The following is a 17,114-nucleotide window of genomic DNA, read 5'->3' as shown; positions in this document are numbered from 1 at the left end:
CAGAAACCAGTTACTCTAGGCTCCACTCATCCTACATGTGCAATTATTCTACTCCTTTTCTCCACCTCAGTGGTCTCCTCCTTTTCTCTTTCATCTTTTTTTTTTATGGGACAGTCTCACCATGTTTCCCAGATAGGTCTCAAACGTGTGAACTCAAGTGATCCTCCCATCTCAGCTTCCAATGAAGCTGAACTACGGGTTTGTGCCTCCATGCCTCATTATAATTGTCTTGTAGTCAGTGACTCAAGAATATTAACAACACCTCAGAATCTAGTATAACTGCCGACTATTGGGCCATTCCTCAAATGTACTCCATCAGATTCTGTGTTTTAGCGGGATCCCTGAGTGTTTCATAATCACATTTAAATATAATAAGCACTACAGTAGTTGAATATAAATCTGCAAAGGTGTAAATAAATCCTCACCAATTTATAGCTTATGCTCTGTGACAGTGGCACTTAAGTCTGGCTGTGCATTAGAAAACCTGCTAACCCTTTAATGTACTATCCATTTTTTGTCATTTATGACATTTATTAGTCATGGGTTTTTTTGTTTTTTTTTTTTCCTTTCTTTCTTTCCTTTTCTTTCTTTCTTTTTTTTTTTGAGGCAGAATTTCTCTGTGTAACAGCCCTGGCTGTCCTGGAACTTGCTCTGTAGACCAGGCTGGCCTCAAACTCACAGAGATCCACCTGCCTCTGCCTCCCAAGTGCTAGGATTAAAGGCATGTGCCAACACTGCCCTAGTCATGTTTTTCAATATAGAAAATGTTTTCAGAACAGAAGAAAATTTAAATTGGCTATGCTTTGCTCAGGTAATACTTTATGGTTTCTTTAAAAATAAACAAATGTGAAAAGGAAACTCAACCTAAGGTAAAACAATTCAACCAGAAGTATGCAAAGAGAAGACTGGAAAACTTGCAGCAACACTCTATCCTGATCCCTCTCTATTCTTTCTATTTTTTATAATTAAAATATAATTACATAATTTCCCCATTCCTTCTACTTCTTCCAATCCTTCACATGTCCCACTACCCTGTTCTCTCTCAAACTCATATATATATATATTATATATATTATATATATATATATATATATATATATATGGTGTGTGAATAAATATATAAATACAACCTGCTGGCTCTATTTAATGGTGTGTGTGTGTGTGTGTGTGTGTGTGTGTGTGTGTCCAGGGTTTACCACTTGGTATATGATGACTAGATAGGGAAATAACCACTGAAAGACTAATTCTCTCTTTCTTATCACCCAATGATTACCCATAGCTCTTCATTTAGGGGTGGGGCCACCTGAGATTTCCCTGTCCACCTTTGCATGTCAACTCGTGTCGTTGTTCAAGTCTTGTTAAGGTAGCCAAATTGCTGAGATTTCATGGGATTGGATTTACGATCATATCTAGACAACAAATCTCACAGCATACTTACTGGTCCTTGGGTTGTTACAGTCTTTCTGTTCCCTCTCCACAATATTCCCTGAGCCTGCCTGCCCCCATCAGTTGTTTTCTTTATTTTGAACAGATGTGGCTTTTTGTAATTTAAGTCTCCATCTACTGCAAAAAAAAAAAAAAAAGAAGTTTCTAGGCAGCTGTGGTAGCCCACGGCTTTAATACAAGAACTCTAGAGGTGAAGGCAGGTGAGGTAAAGGCAGGTGGATCGCTGAGAATTTGAGGCCAGCCTGGTCTACATAGTGAGATCCTGTTTAAAACAAAAATAAAGAAGTTTCTTTGATGAAGGATGAAATATATTTTCCTAGGGTAAGTATTTAGAATACAGATAAGAAATACACTAGTTTTAAAAAGTGGGAGTGGGCGGTTCTCACTACGATCCATGGCCTTACTTCCCAGGGATAGTTGACTAGTTCACAGTACCAGGCACACTTTCTTTCCTGTTGAGCAGGCCTTAAGTCCAATTATAGAGCTGTTGGTTACCTCTAAGATATAAGTGCCACTAATGTACACTTGGAGATGTCTTGCCCTGCTCATCATTGTTATGGTTTACTGGCTTCAGAGATGGGTAGAACTATGGATGTTTTCTTCCCTTAGCAGCCCCATAGCATCTTCTAATACTTTGAAGGCTAGCTCTTAGGGAGGAGGCTTTCTGGGCAGATCTGACTGGAACTCTCCCTAGTCCTGTGTTCAAAGTGCATAGAATCTTCAGCAGTAGGGTCCTAGCTTCAACTTCTGGGAGGTAACCAAGGGCAACAGCAATAACTTATATTGTTTTGGGAGTGTCTTGGACTCCCTTGGGAAACAACTAGAGGTTTTCCATGACTGGTACTGGGGTTTTGGTTAGATAGTCTATGGCTCATGGAGGGGCATTATTACCCCCAACTGGTGTAGCTTTATATGTATATTCAATAATTCCATCTGGGAGATGATGGTACATACCTTTAATCCCAGCACACGGGAGGCAGAGGCAGGCAGATCTCAGTGAGTTCAAGGCCAGCCTGGTCTACAGAGTTCTAGGACTGGCTCCAAGCTACACAGAGAAACCTTGTCTTGAAAAAAAAGTATAATTCCCCTATTTCAAACAGCTTTAGTGTTATTTAACACTCTTCTCTTGCCTCAGTTAAAGCCTTCTTTTTTCTTTTTTCCCATTTTGACCTTCATACAACCTGTATCCTGCTATTCTCCTCTCTATAGCTAATTCCCACTCCACCCCAGGGTCTTTTTTTACTTTCTTTACGCCAGGTGATATATTCATATCAGATAATTTGGAGCTAGGAACCACAAATGAGAGAGAACATGTGGTATTTGTCTTTCTGGGTCTGGGTATCTCACTCAATATAACATCTTCTGGTTCCATACATTTACCTGAAAATTACATGATTTCATTTCATTTTTCTCTATAGCTAAATAGCATTCCATTGTGTTTGTGTACCACGTTTTCCCCAGAAATGATTGACATTTTCAACAAAATGCCAAGATATAGCATCAATTTATAAACATCTGTAGCCTTTCTATACACCAACAACAAATACACTGAAAAAGACATCATGGAATCACTTCCATTCTCAAGATTGTCAAAGAAAATTAAATATCTAGGAATAAACCTAAGCAAGGAGATGAAAGACCTCTACAATGGAAACTAAATCTCTGCAGAAAGAGATTGAGGAAAACACTAGGAAAATTAAAAGACACTCCATGCTCGTAGACTGCTAGAATTAATATTACAAAAGTGACCATTATAGCAAAAGCCAATTGCAAATTCAATAACATCCCAATGAAAGTCCCCATCTCATTTTGCATAGAAATAGAAAAATATTTTAAATTTTTGTATAGACCCACAAAAGACCCTGAAACAGTCCTAAGCAAAAAGAACAATGCTGAAGGGATTCCCATTCTAGATCTCAAGATAAAGCACAGAGTCATAGTAATAAAAAACAGCATGGTACTGGCACAAAAAACAGACATGTAGGCCAATGGAACAAAACTGAAGACCCAAACATGAGTATACCTAACGTCAGACATTTAATATTTGACAATAATGAAAATAGCACAAGCTTGAGAAAGAAAGTGTCTTCAATAAATGGTGCTGGGGAAACTGGATGTCCATTTATGCAAGAATGATATTGCACATTATTAAATTGCACAGAAACTAACTCCAAATGAAGCAAATACCTAAATGTGAAACCTGAAATACTGAAACTGCTATACAAATACATAGGCAGTAGCTACATGATATAGGTGTAGGAGATGACTTTCTGAAAAGGACTCTATTTGCCCAGGAATTAAAGCCAAAACTTGACAAATGGGATCTCATAAAAATAAAAAGCTTCTTGCAATAGATAAAGCAACCAATTGAGTGAAGAAGAAGCCCACAAAACTGAGTAGTGGTGGCGAACGCCTTTGATCCTAGCACTCAGCAGGGAGAGGCAGGCAACTCTGTGAGTTCAAGGCCAGCCTGATCTACAGAGTGATTTCCAGTACAGCCATGGTTACATAGAGAAATGCTGTCTCAAAAAAACAAACAAAATATGAAGCCCACAGAGTGAAATAAAACCACCACCAGTTATATGTCAGATGCAGGATTAATATCCAAAATATATAGACTCAAAAAACAAAGAGTCAAGAAAACAAACAATCCAATCAAAAATTTGGCTATAGGTGGGCATGGTGGCACATGCCTTTAATCCCAGGACTCGTGAGTTTGAGGCCAACCTGTTCTACAGAGCTAGTTCCAGGACAGCCAAGGCCATTACACAGAGAAACCCAGTCTCAAAAAGGCTTAGGAATATGTTAAAATGGGTTCATCATCCATCAAAATTAGGAAAATGCAAATTAAAACTACCTTGAAGTGGAAGGGACTGGGAGAAGAGAGGTGAAACTGTGGTTGGGACGTTAATATATAAGAGAATTAAATAATAAATTAAACATTTTAAAACTACCCGAAACTTCATCTTACTGTAGTCAGAATGGCTAACATCAACAACTCACAGCAAATACTTTCAAGGATATATAGAAAAGAGAACTATCAGTCACTGTTCGTGGGATTGAAAAATGGGTAGAGCCACTCTGGAAATCAGTGTGAAGAAACTACAAATAAATCTACCATGTGATCTAGTTGTACTACTCATTGGCATATACACTAAGGACTCAACACCCTAATCCATAGATACTTGCTTAGCCATGCCCATTGATACTCTACTCACAATAGCTAGGAAATGAAAAAAAACTAAACATCCTTCAGCTGATGAATGGATAATGAAAATGTGGTTTAAAATATAGATTTTTGCCTGTGCTGTGAGTGCAGAGACCAACAGAGGCCAGAGGCATTGGTTCTCTCTGGAGATGGAGTTATAAGTGGTTGTGAACTGCTTGATATGGGTGCTAGGAACTGACCCAGATCTTCTGTAAGAGCAGTATGGACTCTTAACCTCTACCTATGTCTGTAGCCCCAATAGAGCTATTTTTTAATTATCCCTTTTATTTCTTGAGATTATAATATAATTACACCATTTCCCCTTAACCTTTTCTCACTCCAAACCCTTCCATATACCCTTTATTGCTCTAATTCATGACCTCTTTTTACATTAATTGTTGCTATATAGATATGTGTGTATACACATATATTCTTAAATACATAAATGCACCCTGCTCAGTCTGTATAATGTTACTTGTATGTGTGTTTTGGGGCTGACCATTTGAATTGGATTGGAAGAGAATATTTATTGGTCCCTGAGGAAAACTACTTCCTGGACTCTCAGCCTTCTTTAGTTGCCTGTCGTTCTTTGTATAGATTTGAGGCCTTGTGGGCTTTCCTACATCCACTTTAGCTCGTCTATTGTTGTTGTTCTTGTTCAGTTCATATTTAAGAAGTCATGTCTGTGACATTTTATGGGTATAGCTTCTGACATTATTAGAAGGCACAATCTCACATCAAACTCCTTGATCCCCTAGCAGATCTACTCCTAATTGTTGTTTCATTCTAGGAAATAATTAAGCACATGTGCACATGTCGGCATACATTTATTTGTTTAAAAATAAATTTTAAACATCAGGTTTTGTTTTCAGTACTGGGGATGGAACCAAGGTTTTGTACATGCTAAACAAAAATTATACCACTGACTTATATCCACAGCCCTTGACACACACACACACACACACACACACACACACACACACACACACATATATATATATATATATATATTCTACATTCCCATCCCAGTTCCACCTCCCTCCTCTCTACCTGCTCCCCTACTTCTCCCTGCCCCACCTCCCATCTGCTACTCAAAGAGGGTAAGGCCTCCCCTAGGAAGTCTACTAAGTCTGTCCCATCATCTAGTTGAGGCAGGACCAAGGTCCCTCTCCACCTCCACACCCCTGTGTCTTAGGCTGGGCAAGGTATCTCTCCATATAGAATGGGCTCCACTAAGTCAGCTTGTGCATTAGTGTTAGATCTTGGACCCACTGCCATTGGCCTTATATATCATCCCAGTCACACCATTGTCACCTATATTAAGGGAGTCTAGTTCGGTCTTATGCAGGTTCCCCATTTGTCAGACCTGAGTCAGTGACCTCTCACTAGCTCAGGTCAGCTGATTCTGTGGGTTTCCCCATCATGGTCTTCACTCCTTTGTTCATATTATCGCTCCTCCCTCACTTCCATTGTACTCCAGGAGCTTGACCCAATTATTAGTTGTGGATTTCTGCATCTGCTTCCATCTGTTTCTGAAAGAGGGTTCAAGCTTCTCTGGGGTTGTGCATTGTAGTCTGGGTATCTTTTGCTTTAAGTCTGCTATTCACTTAGCCCTTGACTTTTTGAGTCAGGGTCTCACAATATATCTTCAGGTGACCTGGAATTTGGTGTGTATCCCAAGTGGGCCTTCAACTCACTCCCCTGTGCCTCAGCCTTCTAAACCATAGCATTATAGGCATGCACTCCATGCCCATCTTCATCACTGTATCTTAATACTTAATATATCTTAGATGCATTTTTCTAGCAAAATGTTTTAGTTTTCTACTGAAAATATCTGAGTATCTGAGACTTGATGATGTACAAACAATAAGAGGTTTAGGGGTTGAGATGTTGCTGTGTGGTGGAATCCTGGGTTCTGTCTTCAACACTAAAAGGAATAGTTTATCTTGGCTTACTACTCTGGAAACTGAGTAGTCCATGGCATGGAACCAGCAAGGGCATTGCACAGGTTCAAGTTGTGGCAGAAAGCAGAATGGCAAAACATGAGAGACAGTCTCATTTTATAAGAACCCAGTTTTACAGTAACTAATCAGGTTCTTCAAGAAAACTCACATAGGATGTAAGGGTAATCTGCTTGTGACATCTGCCACCCCAATGATCACCAGGGTTGATTCAGCTGATCTATCTGGCTAGACAGGTGTCCCCTTCCTCCCTCACTGCTCCATGGGCATCATTCCTGAGGCTGTGAACTTGGTCAGTGCCTTTCCTGAAATAGAGGAGGGCTGGTCAAGGGTACACAAGCAGTTATACTCTCCTACTAGAACTTCCAAATAAGCACTCAAAAGAACTCACATACTACCAGGAGAATTAACCAAATCCTGTGACAAAGGATTAGGTTATTCATGAGGGCTCCACCCCCACGACCCAAATGTCTCTAACAAGGCCCTACCTCTCTCAGTCACTCGTTTTCTTTTTCAAGACAGGATTTCTCTGTGTAACAGTCCTGGCTGTCCTGGAACTTGCTCTGTAGACCAGGCTGACCTCGAACCCAGAGATCTGCCTGCCTCTGCCTCCTGAGTCCTGGATTAAAGGTGAGTGCCACTACCAAGGCCTTACCTCTCAACACTGCCACAATGAGGCATGAAAGTTCCAAAGCAAGAAGTTTTCAGAGTCCACAAACAAGCCATAGCAGAGCAAATGCAAACTATTTCATAATTTTATATAGCACTATAAAGAAATTATTAGGAAGAAAAAAGTGGGGAAAGAATGCTGAGGAAGTACTATTGAAACAACAATATCCAGTTGAGGGACATGTACGCATTCTATTTTAATACATATTGCTACTTGCTACCCTCAAAGCATTATACTCGTGGTCCTCCACCAGCAGTACATGAAAGTGGGTTTCCTTATACCATCCCTAGCCACAGATTTGAAAATGTTTCCCAATCTAATATGAAACGCATTTTATTGTTTTGATTTATGTTTGTTTTCTTTCCTTGTGGGGGGGCGTTGAGACAGGGTTTCTCTTCTCTGTGTAACAGTCCTGGCTGTCCTGGAACTCATTCTGTAGTCCAGGCTGGCCTTGAAGTCACAGAAATCAAGTGCAGCACTTGAATGACTGGTGACCACAGAGGTGAGAAGATAGCATCAGATGCCCTGAAACTGGAGTTACAGATAAGTGACTGTGAGCTGCCATGTGGGTGCTTGGAATTGAATCCAGGTCCTCTGGAAGAGTAGCCTGTGTTTTTAACCATCTCTCAAGCCCCGGGCGTTTTGCATTTCTCATACCAATTTTTCGTTATAAATTGAAACCCTTTGTCATATATGCAGCCAATGTGTGTTCCCAGCTTTATTGTTCTTTTGAATTTCTTTATGATGTTTTTGCCTCGAAGGGCTTTTAACTTTTATAAAGTCAAATTCACCAATATTTTCCTTTATGAAATCTGAATTTTGAGACCGGCGGTGGTGGCCTATGCCTTTAGTCCCAGCGCTTGGGAGGCAGAGGCAGGTGGATCTCTGTGAGTTAGAGGCCAGCCTGGTCTAAAGAGCAAGTTTCAGGACAGCCTCCAAAGCAATACAAAGAAATCTTGTCTTGAAAACCCCGCAAAAAATGAAAGAAAAAGAAAAAGAAAAAAAGACAGAAATCTGAAATTTGGGTTTTGCTATAAAAGTCTTTCCTTTCCCATTCCTACAGCAGAAAGAAGTATCATCCTATTTTCTTCAAGAACTATTGTATTTTGGGCTTTTCCCTATCTCCAATTCTGACCCACCTAGAGTCATACTTTGGTGTAAGGAGTGAGCTAAAGATACCTTATTCTTACTACCAAATAGTTGTCTAAGTGCTATTGGTGGAATAATCCCCCTTTTCCTAACTGATTTCAGTTGCTACCATGATCATAAATTAAGTTTTGTATTATGTATTTTGGTTTTCTTATGGAACCTATTTATTCCATTGATGTAATTATTTTTCTTGTACTAAATTGCTTTAATAATTTTAACTGTAGTATTTTTTAAGATTTATTTATTTAGTATACAGTATTCTGTCTGCATGTATGCCTGCAGGACGTAAGAGGGCACCAGATCTCATAACGGATGGTTGTGAGCCACCATGCGGTTACTGGGAATTGAACTCAGGACCTCTGGAAGAACAGTCAGTGCTCTTAACCTCTGAGCCATCTCTCCAGCCCTAACTGTAGTATTTTTAATTTACGACAGAACTCATTTTTACTTCTTTTGCAGATTTATGTATGTGTGTACTTGTGTGTGCCTGTATCAGGACACATGTGAAGGTCACAGAACAACTTGTCATACTAACTCGGGTCATCAGATTGGGTATCGTGGGCCTTTATTTACCAAACATCTTGTTTGCCAACCAGCAGAATGAGTTTTCTAAGACTCGTTTCCCGAAATCTTATAGTCATGCTCCCATGTTTACTTTTCCAAGGGTATATTGGTATGATTTATAAAGTCAGTAAAATTCTTAAAATTAGTGATTTTAAAAATTTTTTGTTTTGGTTTTTTCGAGACAGGGTTCCTCTGTATTGTTTTGGGGGCTGTCCTGTAACTCGCTCTGGAGACGAGGCTGGTGTCGAACTCACAGAGATCTGCCTGCCTCTGCCTCCCGAGTGCTGGGATTAAAGGCGTTCGCCACCAACGCCCAGCAATTTCGTGAAATTTTTGAGAGCTAGGATGGAACCCAGGCCTTGTGTGTGCTAAGTAAACATTCTACCACTGGGCCATATTCTTGCACGCAGTGAAGTTTTTGATGGCGGGACTGGAGGCCGGCCTCCCCGGCAATGGCCAGAGACCCTGCACAGGCTTCCGGGCGGCACAGGCTCTCTCAGCTCTCAGAGCGGTGTTCTGCGCACTTCCGGCCCTGGCAGGCCCGGCGGCCTCGTGGGTGTGAAGGGAGCCAGAGCCTGATATCCGCAGCGCGGGGAGCCGGAAGTGACCTCCTAGCAGGAACCCGCCAAGGCCACCGCACCCCGGAAGGAACAGAAGGAACCGAAGGAACGTCCTCCACTCATTCGCTGTTACCCTGACATGGCAATGCCGCTTCGCCTCTGGCCTGGGCGAGTTTAGCCTGTGTGGATTCCAGTAAGCTGCGTGTGTGTCAGTAAACTGCGTGTGTGTCAGAATATACACCCCACTGCTCTCTGACTTTGCCCATGCCGTGTTTAGCCTAAAGATGACTCTGTTTTCTTGCAGGTGTTGCCGTTGAGGAGGCCTCGCCTGGAGATGGCCGCATCCAAAGAGGCCGTCCCTTCCTTAGCCGATTGTCAGTGCGGCATCTGTATGGAAATCCTGCTGGAGCCGGTAACCCTTCCTTGCAACCACACGCTCTGTTACCCCTGCTTCCAGGCAACCGTTGAAAAGGCCAACCTGTGCTGTCCCTTCTGTCGCCTCCGGATCTCTTCGTGGGCTCGGTACCACACTCGAAGAAATTCTCTGGTCAATACAGACTTGTGGGCGATTATTCAAAAACACTATGCAAGGGAGTGCCAGATGAGAATCTCTGGGCAGGAATCGAGGGAAATCGATGGTGACGACCAACCGTGCCGCCAGTTAAGTAAACCTGGAGAGTTGAGACAAGAATATGAAGAGGAGATAAGCAAGTTGGAGGCCGAACGACAAGCCATCAAGGAAACTGAAAACAGAGCCAGTGAGGAGTACATACAGAAATTGTTGACAGAAGAGGAGGAGGAGGAGGAAAAACAACGGATGGAAAAGAGGAGACGTGAGATGGAAGAACAGCTGAAAGGAGACGAAGAACTGGCAACGAGGCTCAGCGTCAGTAGTGACAGTAACTATGAGCAAAATATCTTGGCTTCTCCTTCGACTTCCGGAAAATCAGATGCAGTCAAAAACAAGTCACAAAAGAAAAGTACAAGAAAACAAAGACACTTTGGGTGTATTCAGAAACATTTGTCACCTACATTGGCGTCTGGGTCAGCATGGCCATGTGAAGCTGTCCTTGGAGAGGATAATAGCTGCATATCCAAGAACAGCCCTGTGTGCCAAGACACTGAAAAGGATATGCCAACCCTTCCTCTGAAGATATGCCTAGAAACTCAAGAACAAGGTTCAGAGTCTTTGGCAGAGTCACCTGTGCCATGGTTATGTGCCAGGGGTGCAGAACAGCGCCTTGAAGGAACACTACTGATCAACAGTGATGATGAAGCTACAGTTAAGCCTTCTGGTAAAATAGAAAATGAAGATGCCTCTGTGTCAGGTGTGACCCAGTTAGCTGGCAGTTACACAGCTCCAGAAAGTAGTGGGCATCATCTAGTAGTTGGAAAAGAGATTTCTGAAAGAGAAAACCAAGATTCTGTGTTTGAAGCAGGCATGGATCCATGCTCTTCTGCAAAAACAAGCAACGTGTTCCCCGAATCCTCAGATCAAGAAGAGGAAGAAGTGAGTTTCATACAAAAACTGATAGAATTGGAACACATGTTTTTTGAGAGACATAAGCAAGAAGAACAGGACCGATTGTTAGCATTACAACTTCAGAAACAGATGGATAAAGAACAGAAGATGGTCAACCGACAGAAAGGATCCCCCGGTCAGTATGACTTGCGCACATACTCAGAACCAGACAGGCAGCTGCATAAGCAGAGGAAGAATTCCAAAGATACGACTTCATAAAGCTGACTAATTCAGAGCATCCAAAATCTCAGAAGAGCACAGAAGATGAATATTGGCAGCCTTTTAAAAGCACATGGAAGGTTTCAGTTAGTGGAAGAAAAATGTTAAGTTCTACTAAAGATGACTGTATCTAAACCCACTTACTACCTACAGTCTAGTTAATTCACAAAAAAGTATTATCCAAGTATTTCAGAGATAAACCAAGCAAAGCATGGCTAAAGAGAGCGTTCTGTAGTCTTTTAAAGCTGTATTGTAAAGCTAGCACTTTTTTTTTTCATTTTTCCAGACAGGGTTTCTCTGTATTATTTTGGAGCCTGTCTTAGAACATGCTCTTGTAGACTAGGCTGGCCTCGAATTCATAGAGATCAGCCTGCCTCTGCCTCCCGAGTGCTGGGATTAAAGGCCACCAATGCCTGGCAAGATATCTCATTTCCATCATAAAATCTTGAGATGTGTCATTAATTTCTGCTCAGCAAGCATACCTACTCTTTTCTAACACGTAGTTACAAAGGTAGAGTCTACAAATATGATTCTTCAAAAGTCAGTGATAAAGGTCCTTAAGAATAGTTTCCATGTGTTAACTGTGACCGTCATTTTTTTTGTTTTTGTTTTTTTTTGTTTTTTTGTTTTTTTTGTTTTTTGAGTCAGGGTTTCTCTGTGGCTTTGGAGACTGTCCTGGAACTAGCTCTTATAGTGAAAGACCCCTGGAGGCTCAGGCCTCCAGGACCACCACGACCCCAATCTCCAGGCGGAGGCAGAAACTTGATGCAAACAGCAAGAGGTTTTATTGCAGTTGTTTAACGAGCTAATCCCATGTTAGCTCAGGCCTTTCATCCATCCACCATGGTGGATGACTAGGAGAGACTTCGAGAAGCCACTGCATAGAGATCTTATAGGGCAGCATAAGGGGAGTGTCTAGGGGTATGCACAGGCTCAGGATTGGTGTGCCTCCAGGCTTCCCATGTGTTGATTGGTCAACTGGTTGTTATGGCCCATTGGCCCTCCCAGGGCGATTGCTATGCTCTGCTCGTCATTCCTGTGCACTTGTCTGTAAAGCACCACCCGGCTCACTGTGACAGTCTTTACAAGAATAAAATGTAAAAAACTCAATGGATTCTTATAAGTTCCAGGAAGTGAATTGGACCCACCCAAACAGGTCAGATTCACCCCAGATAAATACCATTCAACCTTTCCCTGGTCCTGGGACTCCCTACCCTCATCTTTGAACCCCCTCAGGAACCAACCCCTCCCTCATTTTACAATCTTCCTCCCCTCAAGTACCAGGACCTAAGAAAAGTTCAGGATCTCCATCAAGTAGTTGACAAAAGGGCTGCTAGGTTGTTAACACAAAAGGGTTTAAGAGTGGGATGGAGCTGACTGGTGGGCTGGCTCTTAGGGGTCACTGGAACTGTAACCTGGGTCCACAATGAGCACTGGATTTCTTGTGGCAGAACCCTTTTTTATTTTATTTATTTATTTTTTGCTTTGTTTTTCAAGACAGGGTTTCTCTGTGGCTTTGGAGGCTGTCCTGGAACTAGTTCTTGTAGACCAGGCTGGTCTCAAACTCATAGAGATCCACATCCCTCTGCCTCCAGAGTGCTGGGATTAAAGTCATGTACCACCATTTGTCAGCTCCCTTTTTTTTCTAGAGACAGGGTTTCTGTGCATTGCTTTGGAGCCTGGCCTGGAACTCGCTCTGTAGCCCAGGCTGGCCTACAACTCACAGAGATCCACCTACCTCTGCCTCCTGAGTGCTAGGCCTAAAGGCATGTGCCACCACTGCCAAGTTCATGAACCCTTTTTTAAGTGACAGAATATATTTTGGATTTTCAGCTTTTCACACCATGGTATCTTGGCAAATACTGGCTTAGTTTTACTGATCTCTTCTAGAAAACACGAATTTACTGTAGGAAAATTATACTGTGGGCTTCTATTGAATGTTGTGTGATACCACCCTTATTACTTACTGGCTCAGACTTTTGTGTTTGTGTGCAGAGATAGAAAGTGATATGTGGGGTTTGCCCAGGCTTGCCCTCAAAGATAAATTCAAAGGGAACTGACTATCTTGTTAAATTTAACTTTTACTACTATCTTTCCTTTCATTAAGATAAACAACTTTTAGCATATCATAGTTCCAGTAGTATTTCTTCTGGTGTCCTGGCATCCATTTACTATGAACATAGTGAACTGTCCTGGTGCAGTGCTTGGCTTGATACACATTTTCATCATTTGAGCTTTTTTTCTTCCAAGTTTTGAGATTGTTTTTATGTTTTTATTGGCATATTTTTTCCTAAGATCAATTTAATACTTTAAGTGTAAAAACTCAAAATTGAAAGTTATCACATTGAATCTTTGTGGGATAGTTCATGACCAAAGGGAAGAAGAAAAAGAGTGATATGGTTAGAATTCATGTATTTCTCTACGGGCTTGCCCGTGGGGAAGTCATCGTGACTGAAGTTGGCTTTGAGATTTGTTGTTTCTCATTTAGCCTTTCTGTTATTCCTACTGTTTATGTCTTTGTGTTAGAGAACATTACATTTTGTATTAGTCAATAGTGAACTCTTCTTTTCCTCATTTTTGTGGAAAATATTTAATTTTATCAGAATATTAAAGCTGTGAAGATGTTTAAAATAAAAAAATTTAAGGGCTGGAGAGATGGCTCAGAGGTAAAGAGCACCGAATACTCTTCCAAGAGGTCCTGAGTTCAATTCCCGGCAACCACATGGTGGCTCACAACCATCTACAATTTAATCTGGTGCCCTCTTCTGGTGTGCAGATATACATGGAAGCAGAATGTTGTATTCATAATAAATAAATAAAATATTAAAAAAATTAAAAAGTGAGTGGACATGGTGCTACATATCTAAATATTACCAGTACTTGGGAGGAAGGCGCATCTCTATGAGTTCTAAAAAATATATAATTAATTAATTGAAAGATGATTAATAAAAAATCCTGGGACTCTACTCTAGACAGGGTTTCTATATGAATTTTAAAATATGATGCTCTCATGCTTGCAATAGTAGCCCTCAGGAGAGTCGTGAGAATCAACATGAGTTTAAGGTCAGCCTGAGCTTCTAACCTGGTGTTCTATGAGAATGTCTAACTAGCTTATGACATTCTGAGATAGAATGTAAAACCCTATCTCAGGAAAAAATACAATGCTCCATACCGTTTTAAAAACATTCCCCAAATTTCATGAAACTTGTGACATTACTGGGACAGTGTCTTTGCAGATAGTATCACACTGAAATGAGGCCATACGGGGCTGTAGAGATGGCTCAGGGGTTAAGAGCACTAACTGTTCTTCCAGAGGTTCTGAGTTCAATTCCCAGCAACCACATGGTGGCTCACAACCATCTGTAATGTGATCTGGCACGCACTGTATACATGATAAATAAATAAATCTAAAAAAGAATGCAAATACCACTGCACATAAAATAATTTAAAATAAAATAAGGCCATACTATGTCAGGCTATGTCCAATCCCATGACTGGACAAGAATCAATTAAAGCTAGGTCCTGTTGCACATGCTTTAATTCCCATGACTCATGAGCTTAGGCAAAGCCAGCCTAGACCATAGTAAGACCCCAGGTCTCAAAAACAAAAGATGACAAAAGAAAACAGAAAGCAATTCGGACACACAAAGAAAGTACACACAGAAGCAGTCATAAATCTACGAGGCAAGAAATGTTCAGGTTGAGGGTGTGGCTCAGTTGGTAAAATGTTAGCGTGCATTCATGCAGCCTTGTGTTTCTACCCTAGCACAATATACTGAGTGTGGTGGTGTGGGCCTATATCCCCAACACTGGGGAAGTGAAGTTAGAATGAGAAGTTGAAACTCATCCTTGGTTATACAAGGAGTTTGAGACCAGACTGGGCTGGCTTCATGAGACGCTGCCATAACAAAAAAGTCAAGGATTGCAAGCCAGCAGTGGTGCTGCACACAATTAATCCCAGAACTCGGGAGGCAGAGAAATGTAGAACTCTGTGAGTTTGAGACCAAAACTGGTCTACAGAGTGAGTTCCAGGACAGGCTCCTAAAGCTATGGAGAAACCCTTGGTCTGGGGCGGGGGGGGGGGGGGGGGGGGAGCCAGGCATTGGTGGTGCATGACTTTAATTCCAGCACTTGGGAGGCAGAGACAGGCCGATCTCTGTGAGTTCGAGGCCAGCCTGGTATACAGAGTGAGTGCCAGCACAGCCTCCAAAATAACACAGAGAAATACTGTTTCAAAACACCCCCCTCCCCGAAAAAAATGTAAAGGATTGCAACCACCAAAAGAAGACATAAGAACTCGGCTCTGCCAATATTTTGATTCTATACTTCTTGCCTGAAGAATTGTGAGGCAATAAATTTTAGTTGTATTACACCACCTAATTTATAATATTTTGTTAAAGTACTCAGAGGAAATTAATAATACACTACGTCCATTTTTTTAAAAATATTCTCCCTGTGATAGGTTAAGGTTCTATCCATATTACAATGTGTGCTCATCTTGCTTGACATCCTGAGTTTCTTTCGTAGCACCATGAAAAACTCGGGGCCCCTGAAATGATGAATCAGTGGTTAGGAGCTCATATTGCTCTTCCAGAGGACCTGAGTTTGATTCCCAAAAAACATGTCAGATAATTCACAACCACCTGTAAGTCCACCTGGGGTGTGGGGCTCTGACACCTCTGAGCTCTGCAAGCACCTGCACTCATGGGCACATCCACACAGATATAATTAAATATTATTAAATAAATCTTAAAATTCCAAATATACAGCCAGTGTTGAGCACCAATGAACTAAATAATGATTTTAGCAATCTGTTATAACCATGAACCACAGGACAGGAAAGGGCTTTTATCTTATAACTTGTAGTCCATCATCCAGGGAAGTCAGGGTAGGAACCTGGAGTCTGTAGCTGACATGGTGGCCATGGGAGAGTGCTGCTTACTCACTTGCTCTCCATGGCATGCTCAGCCAGCTCTCTTAGAGTTCGAAGGACCACCATCCCTGGTGTGGCACCAGCTATGATGGGCTGAGTCTGCCCACATCAACCATCAATCAAGAAAGTGCACCACAGGCTTGCCCACACACCAATCTAGGGGGTGCATCGTCTCAAATAAGGTTCCCTCTTCCAAAATGACTCTGGCTTGTGCCAAGTTGACATAAAACTAGCAGCACAGCATCATCTACTCATTCAATCTTAAATAGTGTAGAAAAACATACTGACTGAAATAATTATTTAGAGAAAATATTGATGTTAAGACAACTAGCTGGGGCTGGAGAGATGGCTCAGAGGTTAAGAGCACTGACTGCTGTTCCAGAGGTCCTGAGTTCAATTCCTAGCAACTACATGGTAGCTCACAACCATCCATTATGAGATCTGGTTCCCTCTTCTGGTGTGCAGATATCCATGGAAGCAGAATGTTGTATACATGATAAGTAAACAAAATCTTTAAAAAAAGAAACTAGCTCTCCTTTAAGACAATGATTATATCTCTGTATCATATTTGTATTAGACTTTCATTGACACTAGACTTTTCATTAGACTTTCATGACAAACTATTCAACATAAACAACTTACAAGAAAGATTTGTCTTAGCTCATGGTTCAGGTTTCGCTGCATGGTCAGTTGGCCCCACTGGTTCAAGGTTCATGGTGTGGTTGAACATCATGATGGAGAGCATGAGGTGGAGCAAAGCTGCTCACATCATAGTAGCCAGGAATCAAGAGAACAAGAAGGAGCCAGGAATAAGATAAACCCTTGATGAGGAGGCAGAGGCAAACAGATCTCTGTGAGCTAGAGGCCAGCTTGGTCTACAGA

At 41.5% G+C, this 17,114-nt stretch overlaps 1 protein-coding gene across 1 annotated transcript; it reads left to right on the top strand.

Annotated features, from left to right (window-relative positions):
• Positions 1 to 9,887: 9,887 nt before the first annotated feature.
• LOC100761443 (E3 ubiquitin-protein ligase RNF168-like) lies at positions 9,888 to 11,518 on the top strand. Its single transcript, XM_035450308.1, is given in 2 exon segments — positions 9,888 to 11,285; positions 11,288 to 11,518. Coding segments are annotated over 2 exon segments (1,539 nt in total). The 5' UTR covers positions 9,888 to 9,892; the 3' UTR covers positions 11,434 to 11,518.
• The last annotated feature ends 5,596 nt before the right edge of the window (positions 11,519 to 17,114 follow it).

Source organism: Cricetulus griseus, chromosome X, assembly GCF_003668045.3.
Source record: "Cricetulus griseus strain 17A/GY chromosome X, alternate assembly CriGri-PICRH-1.0, whole genome shotgun sequence".
Lineage (NCBI taxonomy): Eukaryota > Metazoa > Chordata > Mammalia > Rodentia > Cricetidae > Cricetulus > Cricetulus griseus.
The sequence above is the reverse complement of the archived record's forward strand: the minus strand, read 5'-3'. Positions and strand labels throughout refer to the sequence as shown.